Source organism: Drosophila navojoa, chromosome 3 (genome assembly GCF_054131105.1).
Source record: "Drosophila navojoa isolate 15081-1374.11 chromosome 3, UAZ_NAV_1.0, whole genome shotgun sequence".
In the NCBI taxonomy this organism is placed as follows: domain Eukaryota; kingdom Metazoa; phylum Arthropoda; class Insecta; order Diptera; family Drosophilidae; genus Drosophila; species Drosophila navojoa.
Window position 1 is genome coordinate 29,412,719 of NC_142891.1, and position 25,938 is coordinate 29,438,656.

Sequence of the window (25,938 nt, forward strand, 5' to 3'; positions counted from 1 at the left end):
TTCAATTTTAACATTTTTTTTTAGTTTCTCGTACCATATAGCATATACATATGTGAATTGTTGGCTCTATTTCACTTTACAATTTGTCAATTTGTATTATTTAAATTTAAATGCATAATAAATTGCTTAATTTGCAAGCGCACATAATGTTATCGATGTCGAGCACAGTGCGCCTGCAAATTAAACAATTTATTATGCATTTAACATTTTAATAAAACAGTAAAAATTTGTTCAGGTAAAACGGATTAAGCAGTCTAACCCACACCCGCCCGCACCCAGCCCGAAATTAGATTTTTCAGCCCATGCCCACGGGTACCCGATAAAAACCCGGCCCGTACCCACCTCTGACCTGAACCACTAACCAGAGAACACATAGACCGGACACGTAGTGTAAAGTGTTTTGCACACTTTTTTTTTTTTGACATTACGACCCACCTAACTTCGTATTTGCTCGGCTCCTCACTTTTAGGTTCAGGCAACGAAAATATTCGAAAGCACAATCATTCTGCTTCATGCGCTCGACCGAGATGGTCGATGGTTGAACAAAAGAGCTCTCTGTGCTCAATGTTTCCTTTGCTCTCTCTCTCTCTCGGTGCTCTATGCTCTCTCAAATGTGTATATGTGTGTATGCATGTGAGCACAAGCAGCAGCTCTGAGCTGCCAGCTCACGAAAATTGAAATTTCTTCGCAGCAAGAACCCATGCCTTCCCTTCTGTGTGAAGAGTATACCGAACTCTTTAAACCGTTTGCCAAGCTCGTACAAAATATGTATATGTGTTTTCGATATTATTTGTGGAAAGGGTATGAAAGCGTTGGTGCTCATGATGAAAATGCTTTCGCGACGAGTGTGCACGCACACAGTCTCCCTTGCTACATGTACTATGAGCATTTGTATGTCTATGTGCGTAGCTCTTGCTGCCTGTAGCAATTTTAGGTCCCAGCATTTGCATTTGGTTGATCTTGAGAAGTGCGCACACATATATGTACATACATATGTATGTATGATTGTGTGTACGAAGGGGACGCGATGCCCACAATTGAGGGATATCACTTGTAGAAGCATTTGTATGCCTATGTGCCTTTACATGTGCGTTTGTGTGTGTGCATGTGTGTAACGTGTGTGGACGTGAACATTGGCTGCCTACCTCAACTTAGAATTGTCTGAACGATTTTGGGTTCGAATTGCAGAGGCGCGCTTACATATATTTAAGTAGCTGATTAAGTAAAGTGACAAGTGCACTTGCCAATACAGCTCACATGCATACACACATATACACATTTGAGAGAGCAAAGAGCACCGAGAGAGAGAGAGAGAGCAAAGGAAACATTGAGCACAGAGAGATCTTTTGTTCAACCATCGACCATCTCGGTCGAGCGCATGAAGCAGAATGATTGTGCTTTCGAATATTTTCGTTGCCTGAACCTAAAAGTGAGGAGCCGAGCAAATACGAAGTTAGGTGGGTCGTAATGTCAAAAAAAAATGTGCAAAACACTTTACACTACGTGTCCGGTCTATGTGTTCTCTGGTTAGTGCCTGAACCCATTGAAAATACGAATTCAGGGAATAATGGTTTTGTTAAAAGTTTAAAAACGGCAGAAGGAAAGAGAGAGATAGAGAGCTAAAGAGTTAAAGTTAAGGTTACTTTATTTTTCCAGCCGGGGTCAGAGTCTCAGTCTGCCCAGGGCCATTACAAGAAATTTATATGTTAATACGGGACATATAGAGTTAGAGAAATGTGAGAGTGGGGGAGGGAGTTCTTATAGGTTAGGCGACCATGCGGGCTGCGCTCGCCGACCACGCCCACGCCCACGCGTTTGCACGCGGGAGGGCGGCAGCAATCGAGTGGCGCGATCAAGCGCACTCTAGATTGCGGGGGTCGGGGCTGCGAAGGCGCGCTGTGGGGAGTTAGTGGGACCACTATGAATGGTAGATCGCGGATCGAGGAACGCCCAGAGTTGCAGCCGGCGTTCACTCACAGACCACGCGATTTTCTCTGCCAGAGATTTACCCTTCTGGCGAACGGGGCGTAACCACGTTCAAACTACCAGTTAGCGGTGTTAAAGCTAATTGCAGCTAGTGCCAAATATCAACATGTTAGTTAAACTGACTACGAATGAATACTCGACCGTTTCTTTTACATGTGCTTACTTTATTACGTTCCCAAGCTTAACCTTAATTTCAATGCTGATTCGATTTCTTGCGTCTGCTCATCCCGAGAGCTCAAAGCTCACTCCTTCCGGCGCGCAGCTTTTGATCCCTTTTCGCCGCTTTGCAGCTTTCACCACGCGAGCTTTCGAGCCGCAGGGTTGTATTGCTGATCGCGCGCACGCGCTCAATGATTTAAATCTCTGCTTATGTCCTAAAACTAACTGCTACAACACTTATGACTACTCATTACCTACTTAATGCTATTTTACAAAATAATGCTTATTCTGACTTACTCTCTACCAAAATATGACTTCATAATTCAGCTCGTAAACAAAAATATAAATCAAAATATAACAAAACGTAATTCAGCAAATATTAAATACACATATTCGTACTTAATAATATAATGGATGACCTTTATTTCAAATTTTTTTTTCTACAAAAGAATGTCTATTTTCCGACTTGTTTTCGCCATTTCGTTCAAAATATCCTCTCGAGTGACTTCAATTTTAGAGTGGATGTTGAATTTTCGACTATTTCTGGGGGGAGAAGGGTATGAAAGCGTTGGTGCTCATAGTGAAAATGCTTTCGTGACGAGCGTGCACACACACAGTATCCGTTGCTATATGTATTATGAGCATTTGTTTGCCTGTCTGCGTAGCTCTTGCTGCCTGTCGTAATTTCAGAGATCTTGTGAACCACTCACAAATGCATACATGCATATGTTTGATTGTGTGTACGCAGGGGCGGCGATGCGATCATAATTCTCCAGTATTTGAAATCAGAACGTAAACATAATGTTTAAATGTATGTATATTCGAAATCATAATTCTCCAGTATTTGAAATACGCCTTTCACAAAGAATTGAATTGAAGAGGCGCGCTTATATTTCAGTAGCTGACTGACTACACTGACAAGTGCACTTGCACTTTTTATACCCTGAACCCATTGAAAATGGGAAATCAGGGTATAATGGTTTTGTTGAAATGTATGTAACAGGCAGAAGGAGGCGTGGCAGACCCCACAAAGTATATATATTCTTGATCAGGGCGACAAGCTGAGTCGATTTAGCCCTGTCCGTCTGTCTGTCCGTCCGTCCGTCCGTCCGTATGTATGAACGCGTCGATCTCAGAAGATATAAGAGCTAGAGACTTTTTTTTTAAATGTCCGTACATATCACGCGCATATCGAGTTTATCACTAAACAACGATAACTCATTCCGATACTTTTTTATCGATAAAAAACCTTATCGAAGATCACTTAAAAAATTATATCTCCTACATCTTTCAAGCTAGAGTCTCCAAATTTAAAATGTATATAAAGATGTATTTTATACAATTTCGGTTTTTGTTAAAATTTACCCCCCACCCCTAAATCCACCCCCTTACCCTCATCTTTGTAAAAGTCGTATATCAAGTACTAGAGACTTGTGCTTCGGTATACACATACATTTTAACATCATGATTACATTCTGAAAGTTTCATTATGATCGTACGTCTAGAAATTAAATTATTCAACAAATAAGTTCTCATAATATTGCCAACACTGCAGCGCAACCCAAGCGCAATCGCCTGTATATGCGTGTGTGTGTGTGCGTGTGTTTGTTTGTATGCGTGTGTGTGTGTGTGTGTGTGTGTGTGTGTGTGCGTGTGTATGTGCAAATTATTATTGAAATATCAGTTGCTCGAAGGGTTCAGGGGATCTCGTAGTCGAGCAGTCTCGACTAGAGCTTTCTTACTTGTTATAAATTTTTTTACTTGCATGCACCTGTAAATGTATGTACGTATATATATATACATACATATCGAATCCCATTTTGCCCACTGATCAGATACTACATATTTTAAAAATACATTCTGATAGGCTAACCCACGATCATTTAAATCAGGTGCTTAAATATACCGCGAGTAACTTGGCTGTCCCTATACTACAGACCACAGACGTGCAGCATTTTCACTGCTTGAACCTCCAGCGACCGAGCCGAGCAAATACGAAGTATAGTGGTACCTCAACTTAACAGTGTCGAGGTGTAGAAAAATTTGCTCTACATGTCTACTCTATGTGTTGTCTGGTCAGTGATTGCACTCAATTGCTCTACGTGTTCAAGTTTCACTCAATAGACCACTCACACTAATAGTCACGAAACATTCTGGTTCTTGTCTTCGCTATATCGTGTGACTCAAGTACAGTTTAACATTGCCAAGCGTTATATATTGAGACTTATTACGATCGCGCGCATTTGTTAACATTTTTGGAGTTGGTCATCGCTTGTTGTCATTAAGTGCACTTTTATTTGTTTCGATTGAAATTGTTTCCACTTGAGCATCACTTATAGCATCATGACTGGCAAGTGAGGAAAGAATCAGTCTATGGACGAGTCATAAACGGAGAGTGTCGAGGCTCTGTTAGCCGTATATAAACACCTTACAAGCGATATAACCCGCATAAACAAAGCATTGAAACCAGTAAAGCCATTTGAAATTTAATGTCGACTGAGATACTGAACCGCTTCATAGAAAAGGCCTTTAAGACACAACAAGAGTTGGACGACAATAACGCAGATTTAGTGCCTCGGTCAACGTTAGAGGATTTGTGTGTGTCAACAAGGGCACTTCTAATGAAGCGGGGTAGTGATAGCCAACCTAAAATTTAGAGTCTTGCCAACTCTACCGAATATAAAGTTGCCAAAGTTTAGCGGAGAATATTCGGAATATTATAATATCATGTTATGCTATTATTATTAACAGCACTTTGTTAATAACATAGCCCCATTTCTCCTACTGGTTCGTGGGGTACTGCTTCTCACATTGCTTCCATATATACTTTACACACTTACTTACACACCAATAAAGATTAGGAAATATACAATCTGATCTTTTGTACTTATTGAAGACGCCACCACTCCAACACTCATGCTTTTACAACGAAGCGTTATTTACTGTCAAGGCATATCAGGTGACAGATGCTAATTACCCAAAAGCGTTAAAAAATGTGTACGACATCAGTGTCTCATATTTATTAACAGCATTTCGAAACTATTTGACCTCCCACACATGACAGAACCATCAGCATCATCTTTGCGCATGCTGATTGATTCAGTACGTGCCATTTACGAGTCGTTATTATTGCTAGGATCTGATAAACAGATTTCGAATACCATGCTCATCGATACGCGCTCTAGGTGGGAAGAGAATCTTGATTACATTAAACTTTCATTGTGGCAAGATTGTGAAGCTGCCTTAAACAGACGGTATCAGCATTTAAATGCTGAAGAATCATCTTGTCCAAGTTGGATGGTAGTTCAGGATAATAGGAAAATAATTGGGAAATCTTAACTTGCTGTCGCTCTGCCAAGTCAGCCTCATGCGTGTTTTGCAAAAAGAATGACCACTTCATTCACTCTTGTTCGTCAATCGCAGCGATACCCTGTCAGAAACGTTTTGCGTTCGTAAAGAGCTATCCGCTCTGTATAAATTGTTTACGAACGATCTGGGATTCCAATGTTGGGCATTGCTAACTGTCAGTCAGTCTGTTCGGCACTTCGTTCCAATTTCGATAGCGTCCCGAACGGACGACATAGAAATCCGAACAGACTTTGGTGTGTTCCATATCGTCGTACCAATCAGACAAGCATACTGAAGACAGTAAGGTACCCGATATCTGTTTTGATATATTAAGACTTTGATAAGATTTCGACTTCGTCATTGGGCTGCTACAGCAGACATCGCTAAAATAAACCGTCAAATTGATCTTGACGAGTCCCACCACAATTTTAAACTTATTGTGTGGAGGGAAACGTCCACTGAACCGTAACAAATATTTCGTTTAAATACAGTAACGTATGGGTTAGCGACTGCTCCATTCTTAGCAATTCGATGTTTAAAACACCTAAGTGACTTGCATGCTTCCACTCATCCAGCTGCTGCTTGATCGTTAGCCTCGTTGTTGACAGGAGCAGAAAGCGTTGAGGAATTGTCTTTGTTGCATCGAGGCTTGATAGCAATTCTTCATGGGTTTGGGTTTCCTCTCACAAAATGGTCCTCCAATTGTAAACAACTCGCAGCCAGCAAGAGGCGCTAGAGTCATTGGTCAACAAGAGGACACAAAAACATTAGGATTAATTTAAAATCTGATGAATGTCATTTTTAGATACTGCATGAGCAGAAGTAAAACCGACCAAAAGACCCGTTTTGTCATTTGTGGCCCGTTTACACGACCCCTTAGGTTTGTTAAGTCCGATCGTGACTCGTGCGAAAGTTCTTCTGCAAGATATGTGGTCGCGCAAACTTGGGTGGGATAACCAATTGCAAGAATTTGAGGCACTAACTAGTTGTTTTCATGGATTTACTGACACGTCAATGAGAGCTTACGGTTGTTGTTTATACGTAAGACTGCAAACAGATGAGGGTGTCACTGCATTCGTTGCTAATCGCGTTGCATGATTTAACAAGAGTTAACAACTAATGTATCTTGGCGTCATGTACCAACGAAAGATAATCCAGCAGATATTATATTTCGAGGATGTTCATCAGGATTTTTAAAGCTTTCTGACACGTTATGGCCAGCTAACCCAAAAATCACATTATCAAAAGAGTGAGAGTTGCTAGAGAAGCGTAGAACTGTAATTACTTTGATATTGAATATACTTCGTCATTCTCTACATAAATCCGCATAGTTGCATACATAATCCGCTTTATCAATGGAAAACAAGAGAGTTATACTTCACTGCTTCCTACAGCTTCTGAGTTAAGTTGCGTTTTCCTTGCAGTCATATCCATAATTCAACATATGGAATTCAGCGAAGAAATAAAACACGTAGGAAGACTCTAGTCGAGACTCTAATAATTCTGCACTTCGTTTATGCACGCACACATACATACATATGCAAAAAGCAGTGACTGCGCAGGAGGCAGGCGTGTGTTGTGGTTGCTACGAGTAGGAGGTCGTTTATTGAAAGCTCCGCTAATGCCAAATTCCCTCTATTGCTTCCAAAAAAGTGTCGTTTCGTGACGCTTTATTTGGACCACTTGCATCGCTCACCAATCCACCACGGTAGTCCGAAAATGCATACATTGCTTTCGCTACAAGCCGAAACTCTTGTCCCAAATAATGGGCAATCTTCCCGCTGACCGCTTACATGGAAATAGGGCATTTGAGATTAGTGGAGTGGACTTTTGTGGTCCAATAATAGTTTCGTTGGGAATTTGTGGCAAATCGCCAATAAAAATGTATGTTGCCATATTTGTTTATTTAGCTCGAAGGCTGTGCATCCAGAATTAATTACCGATTTAACCTCGAAATCATTTTTAATGTGTTTATCCAGGTTTGTTGATCCACGTTGCCTTGTACGGAAGCTGTATTGCGACAATGCCCCTAATTACGTGGATGCTGCATGCACTCTAGACCTCAAGGGTACTTTCCATGGAAACGTTTGCTGCGGAGCGGGGAATGTAATTTTTTATCATTCCCCTTCGAGCACCGCATTTCGGCGGCCTGAAGGCAATGGGCAGCGCGATCTTACGTCAAAATGAGTTGGTCACAGTGCTGGTCTAGGCCGAGGCCGTGTTCAATTTGCGGCCAATGGTCGCTCCCAGCAGCAACCCCAAAGATAGCGAAGTGCTCAGGCCAGGGCACCTGCTGATAAGGACAACACTCGCGGCGCTGCTAATCGTGTCCAAAGAGCCAATGACATCCTTAAAAAGATGGCAGCTGACATCAAATATCAAGCGTCGGTTTTGGATCCCCTGGTCAAGGGACAAAGGACCTAAGCAGAAGTCAAAATGGACGACGGGGAGGCAAAACGTGGAGGTCGGAACAGTCATGCAGTGGATGCTGAGATGGTAGGGTACGCGCGGTTGTCATAAAGACAAAATCCGGAAATTCTTCACGTTGCCCCGCTGTCATTCAACTAATATACACACCATTATACTGGCCTTTCAACGCGGCCGATGCCGATATGCCCTCTGCTTTTGAAATGGTTTAGATTAAGAAATTGAATTATTTAATCATGGATTTAAACCACTTTAGAGTAGTTGTTTTACGCGCTAGCACGGGAGTGTCGTTCTCCCAACGATCGCTCTCCTGCTGCTCGCGCTTAAAAGCGCATAGGTGCGCTCTCTACTGGGCTGCGCTTCCGTTAATAAATTAGTTCAAGTTGAAACACTGATGCCAATACTTTGCGTTCTGATCCTAAGGAGCTCGCTAGTTGATTTTCAATATATATTTTATTATACATATATCATACTCTGGACTTTTAAAGGACCGGACCCTTATCACAGGACAGAGGCTATTTAATAATTATTCAAATATCAGTTGCTCGAAGTGTTAAGGGGATCTCGTAGTCAAGCAGTCTCGACTAGAGCTTTCTTACATGTTTAATTATAATTTTAGTTGATTCTCGATGCTTTCAATCTAAATAAATAAATAAATCAATTACTTGAAGATATTGATTTTTCAAATTCTGCTATATTTTGGACACTATTGAGTTAAGTTAAATTACTAGTAACATCCTCTATCGATTTTCCAAAAAATAATGTTGAGCCTCTTTAGGGGCATGGCATATCGAAAATACTGTTATTTTCTAATTTTTTTTAGCGTAAGCATCCAAACTTTGCAGTTGGGTTACCGTTAGCTTGTTTTATGATCTGCCCAATAATAAAGTGACTACGCCCAGTAGGAGCACTAACCAGAGAGCACATAGACCGGACACGTAGTGTAAAGTGTTTTGCACACTTATTTTCGAGGGTAATCTCCCAGTCAACTTCGTATTTGCTCGGCTTATCACTTTTAGGGGTCGGACTACAAAAATATGCGAGAGCACAATCATTTCGCTTTATGCGCTCGACCGAGATGGTCGATGGTTGAACAAAAGATCCCTCTGCGCTCAATGTTTCCCTTGCTCTCTCTCTCTCTCGATGCTCTTTGCTCTCTCAAATGTGTATATGTGTGTATGCATGTGAACAGCAGCTCTGAGCTGCCAGCTCACGAAAATTGAAATTTCTTCGCAGCAAGAACCCATGCCTTCCCTTCTGTGTGAAGAGTATACCGAACTCTTTAAACCGTTTGCCAAGCTCGTGCAAAATATGTATATGTGTTTTCGATTTTATTTGTGGAAAGGGAATTGGCATATGCACTTGTCACTTTAGTTATAAGCGCGCCTCTTCAATTCGAACCAAAAATCATTCAAACAATTCTTAGTTGAGGTAGGCAGCCAATGTTCTCGTCCCATGCATACACACATGCACACCAATGTTCACGTCCCATGCATACACACAGGCACATACACACACGCACATGTAAAAGCACATAGGCATACAAATGCTTCTACAAGTGATATCCCATAATTGTTCGATTCAGATTCCATTCATACACACACAATCAAATGTATATACATACATACATACATACATACATACATATGTATGTGAACACTTCACAAGATCAACCAAATGCAAATGCTGGGATTTAAAATTGCTACTAGCAGCAAGAGCTTCGCACACAGGCATACAAATGCTCATAGTACATGTAGCAAGGGAGAGTGTGTGCGTGCAGGCTCGTCGCGAAAGCATTTTCACTATGAGCACCAACGCTTTCATACCCTTTCCACAAATAATATCGAAAACACATATACATATTTTGTACGAGCTTGGCAAACGGTTTAAAGAGTTCGGTTTACTCTTCACACAGAAGGGAAGGCATGGGTTCTTGCTGCGAAGAAATTTCAATTTTCGTGAGCTGCTGCTTGTGCTCACATGCATACACACATATACACATTTGAGAGAGCAGAGAGCATCGAGAGAGAGAGAGAGCAAGGGAAACATTTAGCATAGAGGGATCTTTTGTTTAACAATCGACCATCTCGGTCGAGCGCATGAAGAGAAATGATTTTGTGTTCCCATATTTTAGTAGCACAAGCCTAAAAAGTGAGGAGCCGAGCAAATACGAACGGTCTGGAAACCAATGCTTGAAAATAAGTGTGCAAAACGCTTTGCACTACGTGTCCGGTCTATGTGTTCTCTGGTTAGTGCTTCAAGTTTTTTTTTTAAATGGCCGTATATACAGCGCGCATATCGAGTTTATGACTAAAAAACGATAGCTCATTCCGATACTTTTTTATCGATAAAAAACCTTATCGAAGATCACTTAAAAAATGATATCTCCTACATCTTTCAAGCTAGAGTCTGTAAATTTAAAATGTATATTAAGATGCATTTTATACAATTTCGGTTTTTGTTAAAATTTACCCCCCACCGTACGTCTAGAAATTAAATTATTCAACAAATAAGTTCTCATAATATTGCCAACACTGCAGCGCAAGCCAAGCGCAATCGCCTGTATATGTGAGTATGTGTGTATGCGTGTGTTTGTTTGTATGTGTATGTGTGTGCGTGTATTTGTTTGTATGCGTGTGTGTGTGTGTGCTAATTATTCATGAAATATCAGATGCTTGTATGGTTCAGGGGATCTCGTAGTCGATCAGTCCCGACTACAGCTTTCTTACTTGTTATTAATAGAAATGCTGAATATGCCCTCGCACAAAACCACATAAATCATACGGAAACGGGACCATTTTGATTGAGCGCTCAAAGCGCATTGTTTTTGACGTGCAGCATTTTCACTGCTCGAACCTCCAGCGACCGAGCCGAGCAAATACGAAGTATAGTGGTACCTCAACTTAACAGTGTCGAGGTGTAGAAAAATTTCGTGTAACAAATTCGTCTGTGGATATCCCCCATAAATTTTCTGACGTTATCGATTATTTTTTTTAGCACGAGAATGCTTTTTTTAATAGAATACATTCTTTTTCAGTACTTAGTATTTATTTAGTAAGTATTTTTTCGGCTTGTTTTCATTCACTCATTAAGGTTTTTTGGATGTCTACACAACGAAATCCATTGTGATATTAAAGAAAATATTTCTTTAGAAAGGAATCATGGAATCCATTGGAAATAATGACGCCAATCGTGACGAATTAATTATACAACAACAGCGGGAAATAGAAAAGGAGGTAAGAACCGCTATTGAACTTTCTAAACTAGCAATAATAACAATTTTGTATTTAGATTAGTGACTCCACTCCTCTGGTCAGTGAGCAACTAGCGCTTACCTGTTTACAAGCCGAATATAAAGGTGATGTGGTCTTTACAGATAAGATACAAGAACTATCTAAGAAATATAAATTTATTCGGCGCACTCGACCCGATGGTAATTGTTTCTTCAGAGCTTTTGCTTATTCGTATTTGGAATATTTGATCACAAATAACAGTGCTTACCAAGAATTCCGAAAACTTGCTGAAACTTCTAAAGACAAACTTGTGGAGCTTGGGTTTCCTAGTTTTACATTGGAAGACTTTCATGAAACTGTGAGTTAATTATTTATTCGACTATTAATGATTGAAATAATATTTGTTTTTTCGTTTTATGTCAGTTTATGGATGTAATCAAACGTGTATGCCCCATTAATTCCGAAACAACTGAAAAAGTGAAAAATGAACTACATACAGTATTTAACGACCAGGGATATTCCGATTATGTAGTCGTTTACTTGCGCCTTATAACGTCTGGAAAACTTCAGGAAGATGCGGACTTCTATCAACATTTTATTGAGGGTGACTTTTCAATTGAAGAATTTCGTCACCAAGAAGTCGAGCCAATGTATAAGGAATCAGATCATATACATATCATAGCGCTGTGCACAGCGTTAGGAGTAGGTGTGCGAGTTGAGTACCTGGATAGGGGTGAAGGTGGTCAGGTAAAAGCCCATGATTTTCCTGAAGGGTCGGATCCAAAAGTTTATCTTATTTATAGACCAGGACACTATGACATATTATATCCTAACTGAAGTTGACATGGTAAAACTATGCCTATCCATATGTTTTTCAAAAGCAACTATAGAACAATACCGTTTTAAGATTTAATGATCTAAGTCAAATAATAAATTAAATTTTCGTAATCCATCAAATTATGTTAATTTCTTCAAGCGTTAAAAACTTTAGAATTGATATTATTAGCCTTGGTTAATATTTGTCACTGAGCATGATTTTTTATTTTACTGATGGCTGTCCATAATTCGTAAACTAGCAGCAAGTAGTTTCTAAATGAAATGCTTATTTGATCCACGACGAAATTTAATTTAAGAATTTTTTCACACAGCTTAGAGGAGATTATTAGTTACATATTCCATATAAATTCTTTTTTCCAAAATCTCAGTATAATTACTTTATATGTGTATGATTTATATTATATTTAATCTATTGAACTAATTCGAATATTTTGTTTATATACATGTAAAAATACACAGAATTATTTATATTAGAAGTAAATTAAATATAATGTTGACAGCGCCAATTCCTTAAATATACATCATTTCAGCCATTGAGGACATCTTCTTAGGAATATGCACCATGGTGTCGAAATAACTAGCCAACTCTACTATGGTGACATCGTCACAATTTCTCGGGCTTGCTCCACTGTTGCCCGCTTGCTGGGAACATGAAAGTCGGGAACTGGAATTCGAACTGAAGCTGGTGAGGGTGGTATTGCAGCATTGATCACGATGGTTAAATGCCTGCTCATCTTCATTAATAACGCTATTTCTATTGGTTTCTTTTAAATTTGACGTCCCTCGTTGCTGACATGTTATGAAATTTTTTGACATATGAAAGTTGTCTATGGGTTCCTTCTTAGATTTAGATTCATCGAGTAAGACATTGCATTCACTTATTAAATCCCGAAAGCTACAAATACCGTTTATACTTGACTTAATATTTATGTTAATTCGTGGTTTATGAAAATTTGCACGATTTCTTTCATCTAAATTTAATGGAATCGAGCGACGAATACGGGTACCACATTTCGTATGTATATTGTCGTGTGAGATTCGTAGTACAGGCTCTCGGAGCATATTTCTTTTCGATGGCGTAATATTGCTTCGTTTCAACTGAAGTTTATTTACCCCGGGTAGAAATCTTAGAGGACTCACACAAATTTCAAAACTATCTGCAGAAGCAGCAACTGAAGAATCCAACTGCTTCTTATGGAAATCATCAATATTGCTCTCTGAACTTCGACGCATCCTGCGTGTCTTACAATGAATTATTTGCTTAGTACTTTGCATGGGTGTTAATATATTCTCAGTCCTATATGTAACGCTTGGGCTATAAAATGGATTTCTATCACATAATTTTGTGTGTTCCATGTCTGGTGTTATTTTCAGTTTATTTAAATCAGATGGCAACTCTTCTGTAGACATCTTTTTTCTTCTTGTCTTTGCATCAAATATCCAAAAGAAAAACGTTGCAGATAATTTTTGCAGTATGCAGATCAATTTCAATTGCTTTTCTTGTTGAATGACTCTTAATTTTAGTATATGAAATTTCCTTTATTATTTACAATTTTATTATTAGTGCTGGTCAACGTCCATAATTTACTAAAAAAAAAAACGTTTTCACTGATTAGCATCAACATTCTAATGCGAGCTTTTAAAGTGATGAAATACAAATATTTTAAACTGGTTCGGGAACAACAAGAAACTTTTTATCTATTATGGTACCAGAGAACATATAGACTAGACATGTAGGACAAACTTTTTCAACATTGAAAAATCCGTCTAGTAGGTCCAATCAACTCCGTATTTGCTCGGCTCTTCACTTTGAAGTTACGAAGTTAACCGTGATTACGAGCGAGGCTCAGTCAGTAGGCTCGGTCATTCAACGGCTGAGTTGACCTTTGCAATTGTTCCTAACGAATGCTCGCACGAGCTAAGATAGTGATAATAAAGATTGTATTAATATTATACTTGGCTAAAAGCAGCTCATTGAGGTGAACCGGCTCACTCGCTCTTTTTTGTGAAGTGAGCCAACTCACTCATATGGCTCACTGGCTCACCTGCGGATTGCTCGTGAGCCGATAGTGATCGCAAGCAACTTGAAAATAAAAAAAAAAAAACTGTCAAAATACGGTACATTTAAACTTAAAAAAAAAATGACACATTTAAAATTTGTTTCTTAAAACTAACAGAACAAACTTTTAATAAAATATATATATTTTTTAGCTCCCTTTATTGGGAATATAACAAAATTATGAGATAAAATATAACAGAAAATAATAAAAATACAAAAATAACAAAATTATGAGATAAAATATAACAGAAAATTAAAACAAAAAAATACGCATTCGACATCCATTTATTGGGAAGTATGAGAGATTATATATACTATAAAAAAAAGGAAACGATTAGGTATACGGTGTGAATTATTAGGCTGACTGACTTGAAGAGAGGAGTTGTCATACTCAGCCCATATGTCGTCCCCATTTGAACTTTTCTTAGTTTCGTCATTGCCTATTACAACTGTGGTTTGTGCAGCGACTGGACACATTGATATTATTATTCCGCTGCCGATTATTCGAAAGCGTTCGCAGATTTAAAACATCTTCCTTTGAATCGGAGATCTAAAATTGTGCTCTCCGCAAACACATTTGTCTCGCAATTCTTAAATCTCTCATGGATATCTAATATAACATCATTGCAAATATTCATTAAAATAAGATCTTTCACGGTTTGGCTTAAGGTCACCATTTTTTTTTTTTTTTTTTTTTTTTTTTTTTTTTTTTTTTCGCAATAAGCCAATAATGACAATTATTTTGGACAGAGTCACATTTTTCTCTGCCGAAATTTCCTTGGTTATGTGATACAATGCCTGCAAAATAGGAAGAACTCCATTAATAAAATTTCACTCCTCTGGGGACATCAAATCGGTTCGGGTCGACAGTGCTGCCACCACCGCCTCCCTTGAGATTGACAGCCTTTGAAACATTTTAAACGTTGAATTTCAACGTGTAGGTACGTCTTGGCTCATTTTTACTTCAGGAAACTTAAACAAAGCTTGCATTTCCTTCAATTTTTTTAACCGGATGAGCTGCGGCTAAAATATTCAGCAATCGCTTTAGCTTTTATGCGTACGCTACTCATTTTTCTCAATAACTTTTGAGCAATAAAATTTAGGGTATGGGCGAAACACCTGACATGCCTCCAATTTCCCAATCGAATGGCACTAACAATACTGAAGGCGTTATCAGATGCTATTGCCACTATTTTGTTTTTAATGCCCCATTTCGCCGCGGTGTTGTGAATAAATTCACAAAGATTTTTAGAAGTGTGGGACACGGAAAATTCTTTACAAACTATTTTATAAGATTTAAGCACCGTTTCCTCTTTTTCAATGAAGTGCACTGTCATTGCGAGATAGCTCTCGTTGGCAGCTGATGTCCAGCCATCTGTTGTAAGGCAGACCGCTGTAGCCGCACTAAGCTGATCTACAATATCTCCTTAAAACTCATCCCGAATTTTTGAGAGCAAAACATTCGTCAACGTCTTCCTTGTTGGGAGGGTATAGTCTGGAGATTGCCTGTCAATCTGCGAAGATTTGCTCGCCGGAATGGGCTTGCGGACAAACGAAGTGATTTTTTGTTTTGTTTTTTTCCAGAACAACTGAGCCTTCCACGTTTTGTCGTATACCGGTCTCAAGAGCTGCTGGATGCTTGGTTTTTAAATGTCTATTCAAATTGCCTTGTGACTTGCAGCTTAAGACACTTTTGCAAATCTTGCAATTAGCCTGTTGCGTTCCCATGTCCTCACAATGAGTCCAAATTTCGCTGTGCTTTCTAATTACCGACATTGAAAGTTTGATGAAATACACGATTCGCGGGAAAAAACGTTAACTTTGCGATTGAGAAGAACCACTGACCAAACAACACATAGACTAGACATGTAGAGCAACGTTTTTCCACGCCGCTAAATCTGTCTAGCAGGGCCCGGCCAACTTCGTATTCGCTCGGCTTGGTATTGGCTGGCTCGGGTAATGAAAGATAGCACGACGAAATCAGTGCGCTAAGCACGTAAACGAAAAGGTCATGTAAGCGCTTTTCGTTTTTTGTCTTACTCTCCCTCTCTCTCTCCCTAACTCTCTCTCTCTCTGTGGGCTCTCAAATCATGACGCTCAGCAGCGCACAAAAATTGAAATTTCTTCGCGACGGTCCCAGCTCTTTTCTTTTGAGTGAAGAGTATATCGAAATCTTAAAAGCGTTTGCGACAGTCATGCAAACAAAATGTTAGCGTTTCGATATATATTTATGGGAAGGGTATGAATGCGTTGATGCGCATAAAGAATATGATCTCGCGACAGGCAGGCACATACACACTTGTCGCAAACGATTTTAAGATTTCGGTATACTCTTCGCTCAAAAGAAAAGAGCTGGGACCGTCGCGAAGAAATTTCAATTTTTGTGCGCTGCTGAGCTTCATGATTTGAGAGCCCACAGAGAGAGAAAGAGAGAGAGAGAGAGAGAGAGAGAGAGAGAGAGAGAGAGAGACAGAGACAAAGAGAGTTAGAGAGAGAGAGAGGGAGAGTAAGACAAAAAACGAAAAGCACATACATGGCCATTAATTAATTTGATTCATTCAGAATATTAAACGAATTTAAGAATGCATATGTAAGTGAACTGCTCAATTTCCTTTTACGACATACAACAATTTTAATAAATAAATTCTTAATTTTTATTCCAAAATTTGAATTAATAAATTTAAATAAATGTGACACTCTTAAATATAAAAAAAGCTTGTCCGAATAAATCATTCATTCTTCAATAAGAATTGAATTTCGTTGAGATCACTACTAAAGTAAAGCGATTAAACGCATGCAGGATAGCAACAGCTCGGACGATAGCAGCGGTGACGAACTTATTTCTTCTTTTAGCAACACAGACGGAAAAAACGACTGATGACCAAATAGCACAGCTCGGGGTGCAAATGCAAAATGCACTCGAGCAGCAAGCGGCTACTTTTTAAAACAAAATAAAAGCCCTTACAAAACAATTCAACATATCTGTAGGACTGACCGCTCAGGTCGAGGTTTACGAAGAGATACAAATTATCGAGGGTTATAAGAGCTACGAGCCCCTAGATATCGTTAAGTCAATTCCAGAGTTTGATGGCAAACAAGAAAATTATGTTTCTTGGAGACAAGCAGCCTGCGCAACCTATAAGGTTTTTGAACCTTACGATGGCAGCTTGAGGCACTATCAAGCAGCTGCAATAATTCGCAACAAAGTCAGAGGACCAGCAAACGCTGTGCTTGCCTCGTTCAATACTGTACTAAACTTCAAGGTCAGGTTAGACTTCACATTCTCAGACAAGACGCCTGTGCATGTGATTCAGCAACAGTTAAGCACGATTAGGCAAGGCGATCTATCGTTGCTCAAATACTACGATGAGATCGAGAAAAAGTTAACACTATTAACAAACATAACGATTATGACACATGACCCTGCTGCAGCGGCTATCCTGAATAGCAAATTCAGGAATGACGCCCTACCCACCTTCATTTCGGGACTCTGACTGAGGTGGGCCGTTTTTCCAGCACAACCCAAAGACCTACTGCTCTAGCTTTAGCTCAAGAAGCTGAATCGAGTAATGAGAGAGGCATTTTTGCAGCCAAATAGTCTAAGGAGCCAGAACAGGCGTCAAGGTGAATGGTGGTTCATATCAAAAGAAGAACCCTCATTTTCAGACAAATACAAATTCAAATCAACAAGCCGGGCAGTTCTAATCAGTCAAATCATTTTTCTTCATGCCTCGAATCACTAAAAGATTTCGATGGCATCATTGGCCTTGATCTGTTAAAGCAGGTTTGCCCAAATCGACGTAACAAGTAATAAAATAATATATGATCAAGGTATGGAAGAGATCAAATTCACTAATGTGGACGTCCCTGCCGCGATCAGACCTATCTTCAATCAAATGATGGAAGAGATCAAATTCACTAACTGCCAACAAGTGAATCATGGAATACTTGGGATTCACAGTATGCAGAGGCGGGATCCAAACAACGGCCGACAAAGTAAGAACCATAAAAGACTTTCAACCGCCAAAAACTTTATTCAATCTTCGATAATTTTTAGGATTAGCAAGCTATTAGAGATGCTTCATAGGATTCGCCAACATTGCAAGACCCCTAACGGAAGTCTTGAAAGGCGAAAATGGTAAGATAAGTGCTAACCAGTCGAGGAGGGTAAAAATTGAATCAAACACAGTTAACGCCTTTAATAAATTAAAAGAGCTGTTAGCTTCCGAGGATGTGCTGTTAGCATATCCCGACTTTAAAAAACCATTCGACTTGACAACAGACGCGTCAGGCCAAGGGCTTGGTGCTGTGCTATCTCAGGGCGGACGCCCTATAACCATGATCTCGCGCACATTGCGGGAAACGAGATTAACTTCGCCACAAATGAGAGAGAACTCGTAGCCATGGTGTGGGCACTGAAAACCCTCAGAAATTACGTGGACGGTGTTAAAATCCTCAACATCTACACAGACCACCAGCCGCTAACATTCGCAGTTTCAGATAAAAATCTGAATGCCAAGATAAAGCGCTGGAAGGCTTTTATTGATGAGCACAATGCAAACATCACTTATAATTCAAGCAAAGAAAACCTTGTGGCAGACGCTCTGTCTCGCCAGAATATCAACGCTCTGGAAGATTCGGCAGAATCCGATGCCGCTACAATCCGCAGCGAAGAGTCTCTGACTTACACAATTGAGACAACAGATAAACCAGTAAACTGCTTCCGTAACCAGATTATACTGGAAGAAAGCACTATCCCACAACAAAAGACATATATTTTCTTTAAAACAAAGACCCGACATGTCACAATCGGAGCACAATCGCGCTCATCGTGCAGCTCAGGAGAATGCTCAGCAAATACTTAGGGACTACTTTTTCCAAAAAATGGGCCGTTTAACAGCCGAAGTAGAAGCAAATTGTCGAATATGCGCTATGAACAAACATGACCGACATCCGATCAGGCAGGAATTAGGGAAAACTCCCATACCTTCATATGCTGGAGAAATGCTATATATAGAAAATATAAACATTTACTCCACAGACGGGAAATAGTTTTTAACCTGCATTGACAAATTCTCTAAATTCGCTGTGTTCAACCGATACGATCACATAAAAGCTCCACTCTTGCAAATTCTTACTTTTTTCCCAAAAACAAAGACTATCTATTGTGACAACGAGAGATCGCTAAACTCAGAGACCATCCGGACAATGTTAGCAAACAACTTTGACATTTCAATCGCAAACGCACCACCCTTACATAGTACATCCAACGGACAAGTTGAGCGTATTCACGGTACTTTAGGAGACATAAGTCGATGCTTGAAAAATGAAAACCACATTGAAGATACCATTGACAGCATTCTCCTTGCGACAATCAAGTACAATAGGTCGATCCATTCGGTGACAAAAAAGAAACCGATAGAAATTATTCACAATATCCCTGTGAACGCTGCGGTGTAGATAAGAAACAATATCACGTTAGCACAAGAAAAGTCTCTAGAGCAACATAACAAGAACAGTGCTCAAAAAACGTACGAGATAGGTGAGAAAGTATTCGTAAAGTCCAATAAGAGACTAGGAAATAAACTTTCACCCTTATTCACCGAAGCAGTGGTTGAAGCAGACCTTGGGACAACGGTCCTTATAAAAGGGAGGGTGGTCCATAAGGACAGCCTTAAGTAGACCATTATTATTAACTTTTTACCTCTTTGTATCTTTTACCTTAGAATAACGAGTATTTTAGCATTAGCGGTTGTGAATCTGACTAGAACCAACGCGACCTCAAGACTCAACGAAATTTCAAGAAATCTTAATACAATCTAAAAAGCAGATACTGAAGTCGAACACTTTTATACGACTATCTTGGCGAAAAATAGAATGATAATTTCGGACCTACAAGATTTAATTCTTTCCATTTCAATATAATTTTCATTTCAATAAATTTTATCAGCCCACTCATACTTGACAGCATTGACGTAAAAGAGTTAAATGAGCAACTCACCAATGTTAGCGTAACAGACCTACTAGAGGTATATAATATTAAGTCCTTTCAAAATTCCCAACTACTATATTTTTAAATTAAATTCCCTAGACCTAAGTTACATTGCAAAAAGATCAACACTTTTCCTGTTCAGCATAATAACATAATAATAGATTTAGAAGAAAGGGACGTGGTGGCCGATTGTGAGAAGAAAACCTTCGCCGTGCGCAACATATATATGAATATATATATGTGTGGTAACTGTGCAAGTTTATACTCGAGGAAAAGGTGTATGTAATTATGCAGCCACAAGTGTGCATATATATACGAAAGTAGGTGTATATATTTCGGGGTATGAGAACATGTATATACGAGGGGATGAGAGCGTGTATATATATAAACGAATATAGGTGTATGTGTGAGAGCGAGCGCATATATGTATGCAAGTTTAACAGTACGCATACATGTGTGGGGGGACAAGGGCACATATATACGTGAGCGTAGGTGCATGTGTGTATATTCGAGTTTTGGGTGTATATATACATATGAAGACGGGTGTGCATATATGCGCAAAGAGATGAGCGTATATATATATTCGATCGTAGGTGTTTATACATATGCGATCTTGGGTGTGTATATATATGCGAGAATGAGCGCATAAACACATGTGAGAGGTGCGTATAAACATATGAGCGTTAGTGTATATAAGTATGCGGGCGTAGGCGCATGTATATGCACGAACAAAAGTGGACGTTTGGCCAGAGAGCGGCTTGACGGCGCAGGGGCCATAAAATCTGAGCGCACAGTGCTTCGAGTGCAGTGGATGCCGAGGTAAAAACGTATCCATAAAATAAAATAAAATAAAAATATATAAAATAAAATAAAATAAAACAAAGTAAAGTAAGGTGAAGTAAGGTAAAAAGTAAAAAAAAGCGAAATAGATTAAGACGAAATATAGAAGGTAAAACAAAAGGAAATAGATTAAGACGAAATAAAGAAAGCAAACAAAAAGAAAAAGGTTAAGAAGAAATAAAGAAAGTAATTTTATTTAAAAGGAAATATATTAAGACGGAAAACAAGACAGGTATTAAGCGTCGGGTGGATCTTCTAGCGGTGCAAGGAGGAGCTAATCACAATAGCTCGGGGGTTCGGCCTGGATAGTGAAAGGCGCGCTGGGCGCTCTTGTTTAGAACAGATGCAGTGTTAGATTGACTATTACATACTTAGTAGCGGACAGCACGACAGTCTAGTCGCTTGCTCGTGTCTATCACACATGTAACTCTGTAAACTCAAATAATAGTTAATAAACTAATCGTTAATTAATTTCAATCCTTTAATAAATTTAAAGCTATTCGAAGAATCTCGATAGCTCAACATAGTGATTAGTTAAGGTTAGTAGTAAGCGAATAATTAATATTGATGAGGTTTTGGTTTAGTAATAAGTTAAAGTTAAGGTTAGTGATAAGGAAATAATGAATATTGATTTGAGTTTTGGTTTAGTGATAAGTTAAGATTAGTAGTAAGTGAGTAATGAATATTGATTTGAGTTTTGTTTTAGTGATAAGCTAAAGGTAAGATTAATTGTAAGTAATCGTTGGATATTAATTTAAACTCTCATTAGAAAAGGCGGCCCAAAGCGCAGATGATTTATCGGTGATCGGCGGAGCAACCCTCCGTGGAGGTTTCTTGAGTGGAGAGTTGCGTCGCCGACGTCGAGCGCTTTGGGCGAGCGTAAGAAAGAAGATGAAGTTGTCGAGTGGCCAGCGTAGAGAACAGTCAAGTTACGCATATCGGAAAAGTTGTTAAGCGATCACCGCAAGAAGCGGCCGCGAAAATAGTGAATAAGTTGAAATTTATAATTGAAGTGAGAAATAAAAGGCGAAAGACCAAAAAAGAGTAGATTGATTGGAAAAGGGGCGGAATTGCAGGATTAAAGATTGGCGGAGGATTCAATACCCGGCGGTGACAAGAAGAAGACTGGCAGAGAAAAGAAAAATCATAACGGTACTCGTGAGTGGTGGTTTTTTATTAATTTCTCCTCTTTCCCCATTCCCTGCCATAATACTAAAGCATCACCTTCCTGTTGTCACACTTTTCAAATAAATATTCTTGTGAGGGTACCCGGCAGCCTGAGTCTATCCCAAGCTGGAAATTTACTACATTACAGCTTTACGTTGTGGGCTGAATGCTACAATTTTTGTCACTCTGCCGTAGATTCTCCAAAGAATTTATATATAGTCCTTGTTGTCCATGGTTGACTCTATAAAAAAGAGATTTCCAACACCACTGGCCGCCATACATCAGCACACCTAGGAACACGATATCGAATGCAAATATCGATCATGTACTCATAAGGAGTATCAATAGAAAAGCATCACTAACCAGAGAGCACATAGACCGGACACGTAGTGTAAAGTGTTTTGCACACTTATTTTCGAGAGTAATCTCCCAGTCAACTTCGTATTTTCTCGGCTCATCACTTTTAGGGGTCGGACCACGAAAATTTATGAGAGCACAATCATTTCGCTTCATGCGCTCGACCGTGATGGTCGATGGTTGAACAAAAGATCCCTTTGTGCTCAATGTTTCCCTTGCTCTCTCTCTCTCTCTCGATGCTCTTTGCTCTCTCAAATGTGTATATGTGTGTATGCATGTGAGCACAAGCAGCAGCTCACGAAAATTGAAATTTCTTCGCAGCAAGAACCCATGCCTTCCCTTCTGTGTGAAGAGTAAACCGAACTCTTTAAACCGTTTGCCAAGCTCGTACAAAATATGTATATGTGTTTTCGATATTACTTGTGGGAAGGGTATAAAAGCGTTGCTGCTCATGATGAAAATGCTTTCGCGACGAGCGTGTACACACACAGTCTCCGTTACTATATGTGTTATATGTATGTTTATGTATGTATGCATGCGGCATGAGCATTGGCGTGTGCCTACCTCAACTTAAAATTGTGCGAACGATTTTGGGTTTGAATTAAAGAGGCGCGCTTATATTTCAGTACTGAAATATAAGCGCGCCTCTTCAATTCAAACCCAAAATCGTTCACGCAACTCTAAGTTGAGGTAGGCACACGCCAATGCTCATGTCCCATGCTTACACACATGCACATACACACATGCACATATAAAGGCACAAAGGCAGTCAAATACTTCTACAATGCTCACCCCATCATTTGGGAGCATCGCGGCCCCTGTGTACACACAATCAAACATATGTATGTATGCATGTGTGAGTAGTTCACAAGATCTACCAAATGCGAATTCGGGGCTCTGAAATTACTACAGGCAGCAAGAGCTACGCAGACAGGCACACAAATGCTCATAATACATATAGCAACGGATACTGTGTGTGTGCACGCTCGTCGCGAAAACATTTTCACTATGAGCACCAACGCTTTCATACCCTTCCCACAAGTAATATCGAAAACACATATACATATTTTGTACGAGCTTGGCAAACGGTTTAAGGAGTTCGGTATACTCTTCACACAGAAGGGAAGGCATGGGTTCTTGCTGCGAAGAAATTTCAATTTTCGTGAGCTGCTGCTTGTGCTCACATGCATACACACATATACACATTTGAGAGAGCAAAGAGCATCGAGAGAGAGAGAGAGCAAGGGAAACATTGAGCATAGAAGGATCTTTTGTTCAACATTTGACCATCTCGGTCGAGCGCGTGAAGCGAAATGATTGTGCTTTCGTATATTTTCGTTGCTCGAGCCTAAAAGTAATTCGCCGAGCGAATCCAAAGCAGTCTGGGGCGCTAAAGTCCCAGAAAAAGCGTGCAAAAAGCTTTCCACTAGTTGTCTAGTCTATTGGTTCTCTGGTTAGTGGTTAGACGCACTGGTACTTTCGTTAATATTTGCTTTATAACTTTTATTTGGAATGCAGTTTTAAACAAGAAAGAAAGCTCTAGTCGAGACAGCTCGACTACGAGATCCCCTGAACCCTACAAGCAACTGATATTTCAATAATAATTAGCAAACACACACGCACACACACACACATACAAACAAACACACGCAGACACATACACATACAAATAAACACACGCATACACACACTCACATATACAGGCGATTGCGCTTGGGTTGCGCTGCAATGTTGGCAATATAATGACAACTTATTTGTTGAATAATTTAATTTCTAGACGTACAATCGTAATGAAACTTTCAGAACGTAATCATAATGTTAAAGTGTATGTGTATACCGACTCACAAGTCTCTAGTATTTGATATACGACTTTTACAAAGATGAGGGTGTGGATTAGAGGTGGGGGGTAAATTTTAACAAAAACCGAAATTGTATAAAATACATCTTAATATACATTTTAAATTTGGAGACTCTAGCTTGAAAGATGTAGGAGATATAATTATTTAAGTGATCTTCGATAAGGTTTTTTATCGATAAAAAAGTGTCGGAATGAGTTATCGTTTTTTAGTGATAAACTCGATATGCGCGTGATATATACGGACATTTTAAAAAAAAGTTGAAGTCTCTAGCTCTTATATCTTCTGAAATCGACGCGTTCATACATACGGACGGACGGACGGACGGACAGACGGACAGGGCCAAATCGACTCAGCTTGTCGCCCTGATCAAGAATATATATACTTTGTGGGGTCTGCCACGCCTCCTTCTGCCTGTTACATACTTTTAACAAAACCATTATACCCTGATTTCCCATTTTCAATGGGTTCAGGGTATAACAAGTAAGAAAACTCTAGTCGAGAGCGCTCGACTAGATACTACCCTGAACCAAACTAATAGAAAAGCACATTTAGTATGGTTCAAATTTCAATTTCAATGTATTTATTTATTTATATAAATGAAATAGAAAACTCATTTAATTAAATATATAAAAATTTTGAAACAATTAAAAAAAATAATTACGAGACGCTCTGAGTTTGAACCCGAGTCCTCGTGATCAAGCGCAGCGCTTTCTACCTTGACGCCACCCTTCTGTTCTAATTTTCAATGTCAAAACTGAAATAGATTCACTGCTACAGCGCCATCTACCAAATCTAAGTCAAACTAACTGCTGATGTGACTTTAAGAATGTGCAAGAACAACCAAACTAATTAAAACGTACATATAGTATGGTTAAAATTTCAATTTCGATTTTTGAAAAAATATAAGAGAAATTTAATCAAATATATAACAATTTCGAAGCAATTAAAAGAAACCTACAACACGCCCAGCAGGATTTGAACCAGATACCTCGCGATCGAGCGCCGCACCCTCTACCATGACGCTACTCCTCTGTTTTTTTTTATACCCTGAACCCATTGAAAATGGGAAATCAGGGTATAATGTTTTTGTGTAAAAGTATGTAACAGGCAGAAGGAATCATCGCAGACCCCACAAAGTATATATATTCTTGATCAGCACGATGAGCTGAGTCGATATAGCCCTGTCCGTCTGTCCGTATGAACGCCGAGATCTCAGAAGATATAAGAGCTAGAGAGCTGAAATTTTGTGTGCATACTCGTGTATACCATACGCAGTACGAGTTTGCTTTATTTTTTCGATAACTCATCCGATAACTTTTTTATCGAGAATAATCGAAAAATTGATTTTGTTTTTTGAGCCTCATTGGAATACTATTAGACATAGAGACTTCAGATTTGCTGTGTATATATATATGATGAATACAAACATTTTGTAATCAACAGATTTTGGATACCACGCCCCCTCCGCCCCCAATTTGAAAAAAACGTATTTCAAGTACTAGAGACTTGTGCCTTAGAATGTACACACATTTTGAACATATGATTACGCTCTGAAAATTTCATTAAGATTGAATGTCTACAAAAAAAGTTATTTATCAAATAAATTCTCATACTATCTCCCACACTGCAGCGCAGCCCAAGCGCAGTCGCTGCTTACTGCGCAGTTAGCAGAGC

The 25,938-nt window shown here is 39.3% G+C and overlaps 2 protein-coding genes, 1 long non-coding RNA gene and 1 pseudogene across 3 annotated transcripts in view; 3 read left to right on the forward strand and 1 right to left on the reverse strand.

Annotated features, from left to right (window-relative positions):
• The window catches only part of LOC149091975 (uncharacterized), a 33,899-nt gene extending 9,179 nt beyond the window's left edge, over positions 1–24,720 (forward strand). The window contains exon 2 of the long non-coding RNA XR_016196443.1: positions 24,291–24,720. This is a non-coding gene — a long non-coding RNA (uncharacterized LOC149091975). The remainder of the gene's footprint in view (positions 1–24,290) is intronic.
• LOC149091976 (uncharacterized) lies at positions 1,921–8,037 on the forward strand (annotated as a pseudogene).
• On the forward strand, positions 10,995–13,135 carry LOC108649671 (ubiquitin thioesterase otubain-like). The gene is made up of 3 exons (XM_018098657.2): positions 10,995–11,156; positions 11,212–11,511; positions 11,577–13,135. The coding sequence occupies exons 1-3, from the start codon at positions 11,082–11,084 to the stop codon at positions 11,988–11,990; spliced, it is 789 nt and encodes a 262-aa protein (XP_017954146.1). The 5' UTR covers positions 10,995–11,081; the 3' UTR covers positions 11,991–13,135.
• LOC149091977 (uncharacterized) lies at positions 12,368–13,583 on the reverse strand. The gene has a single exon (XM_089257800.1). The coding sequence runs from the start codon at positions 13,398–13,400 to the stop codon at positions 12,501–12,503; it is 900 nt and encodes a 299-aa protein (XP_089113926.1). The 5' UTR covers positions 13,401–13,583; the 3' UTR covers positions 12,368–12,500.
• Positions 24,721–25,938: the final 1,218 nt, after the last annotated feature.

What these genes read in the sequence shown, in the direction of transcription:
- LOC149091977 (XM_089257800.1), bottom strand. Translation starts at nt 13,400, where the DNA reads ATGTCTACAGAAGAGTTGCCATCTGATTTAAATAAACTGAAAATAACA.
- LOC108649671 (XM_018098657.2), top strand. Translation starts at nt 11,082, where the DNA reads ATGGAATCCATTGGAAATAATGACGCCAATCGTGACGAATTAATTATA. An exon ending in AGCGGGAAATAGAAAAGGAG is followed by an intron (nt 11,157 to 11,211) that starts GTAAGAACCGCT and finishes TTTTGTATTTAG; the next exon opens with ATTAGTGACTCCACTCCTCT. An exon ending in TGGAAGACTTTCATGAAACT is followed by an intron (nt 11,512 to 11,576) that starts GTGAGTTAATTA and finishes GTTTTATGTCAG; the next exon opens with TTTATGGATGTAATCAAACG.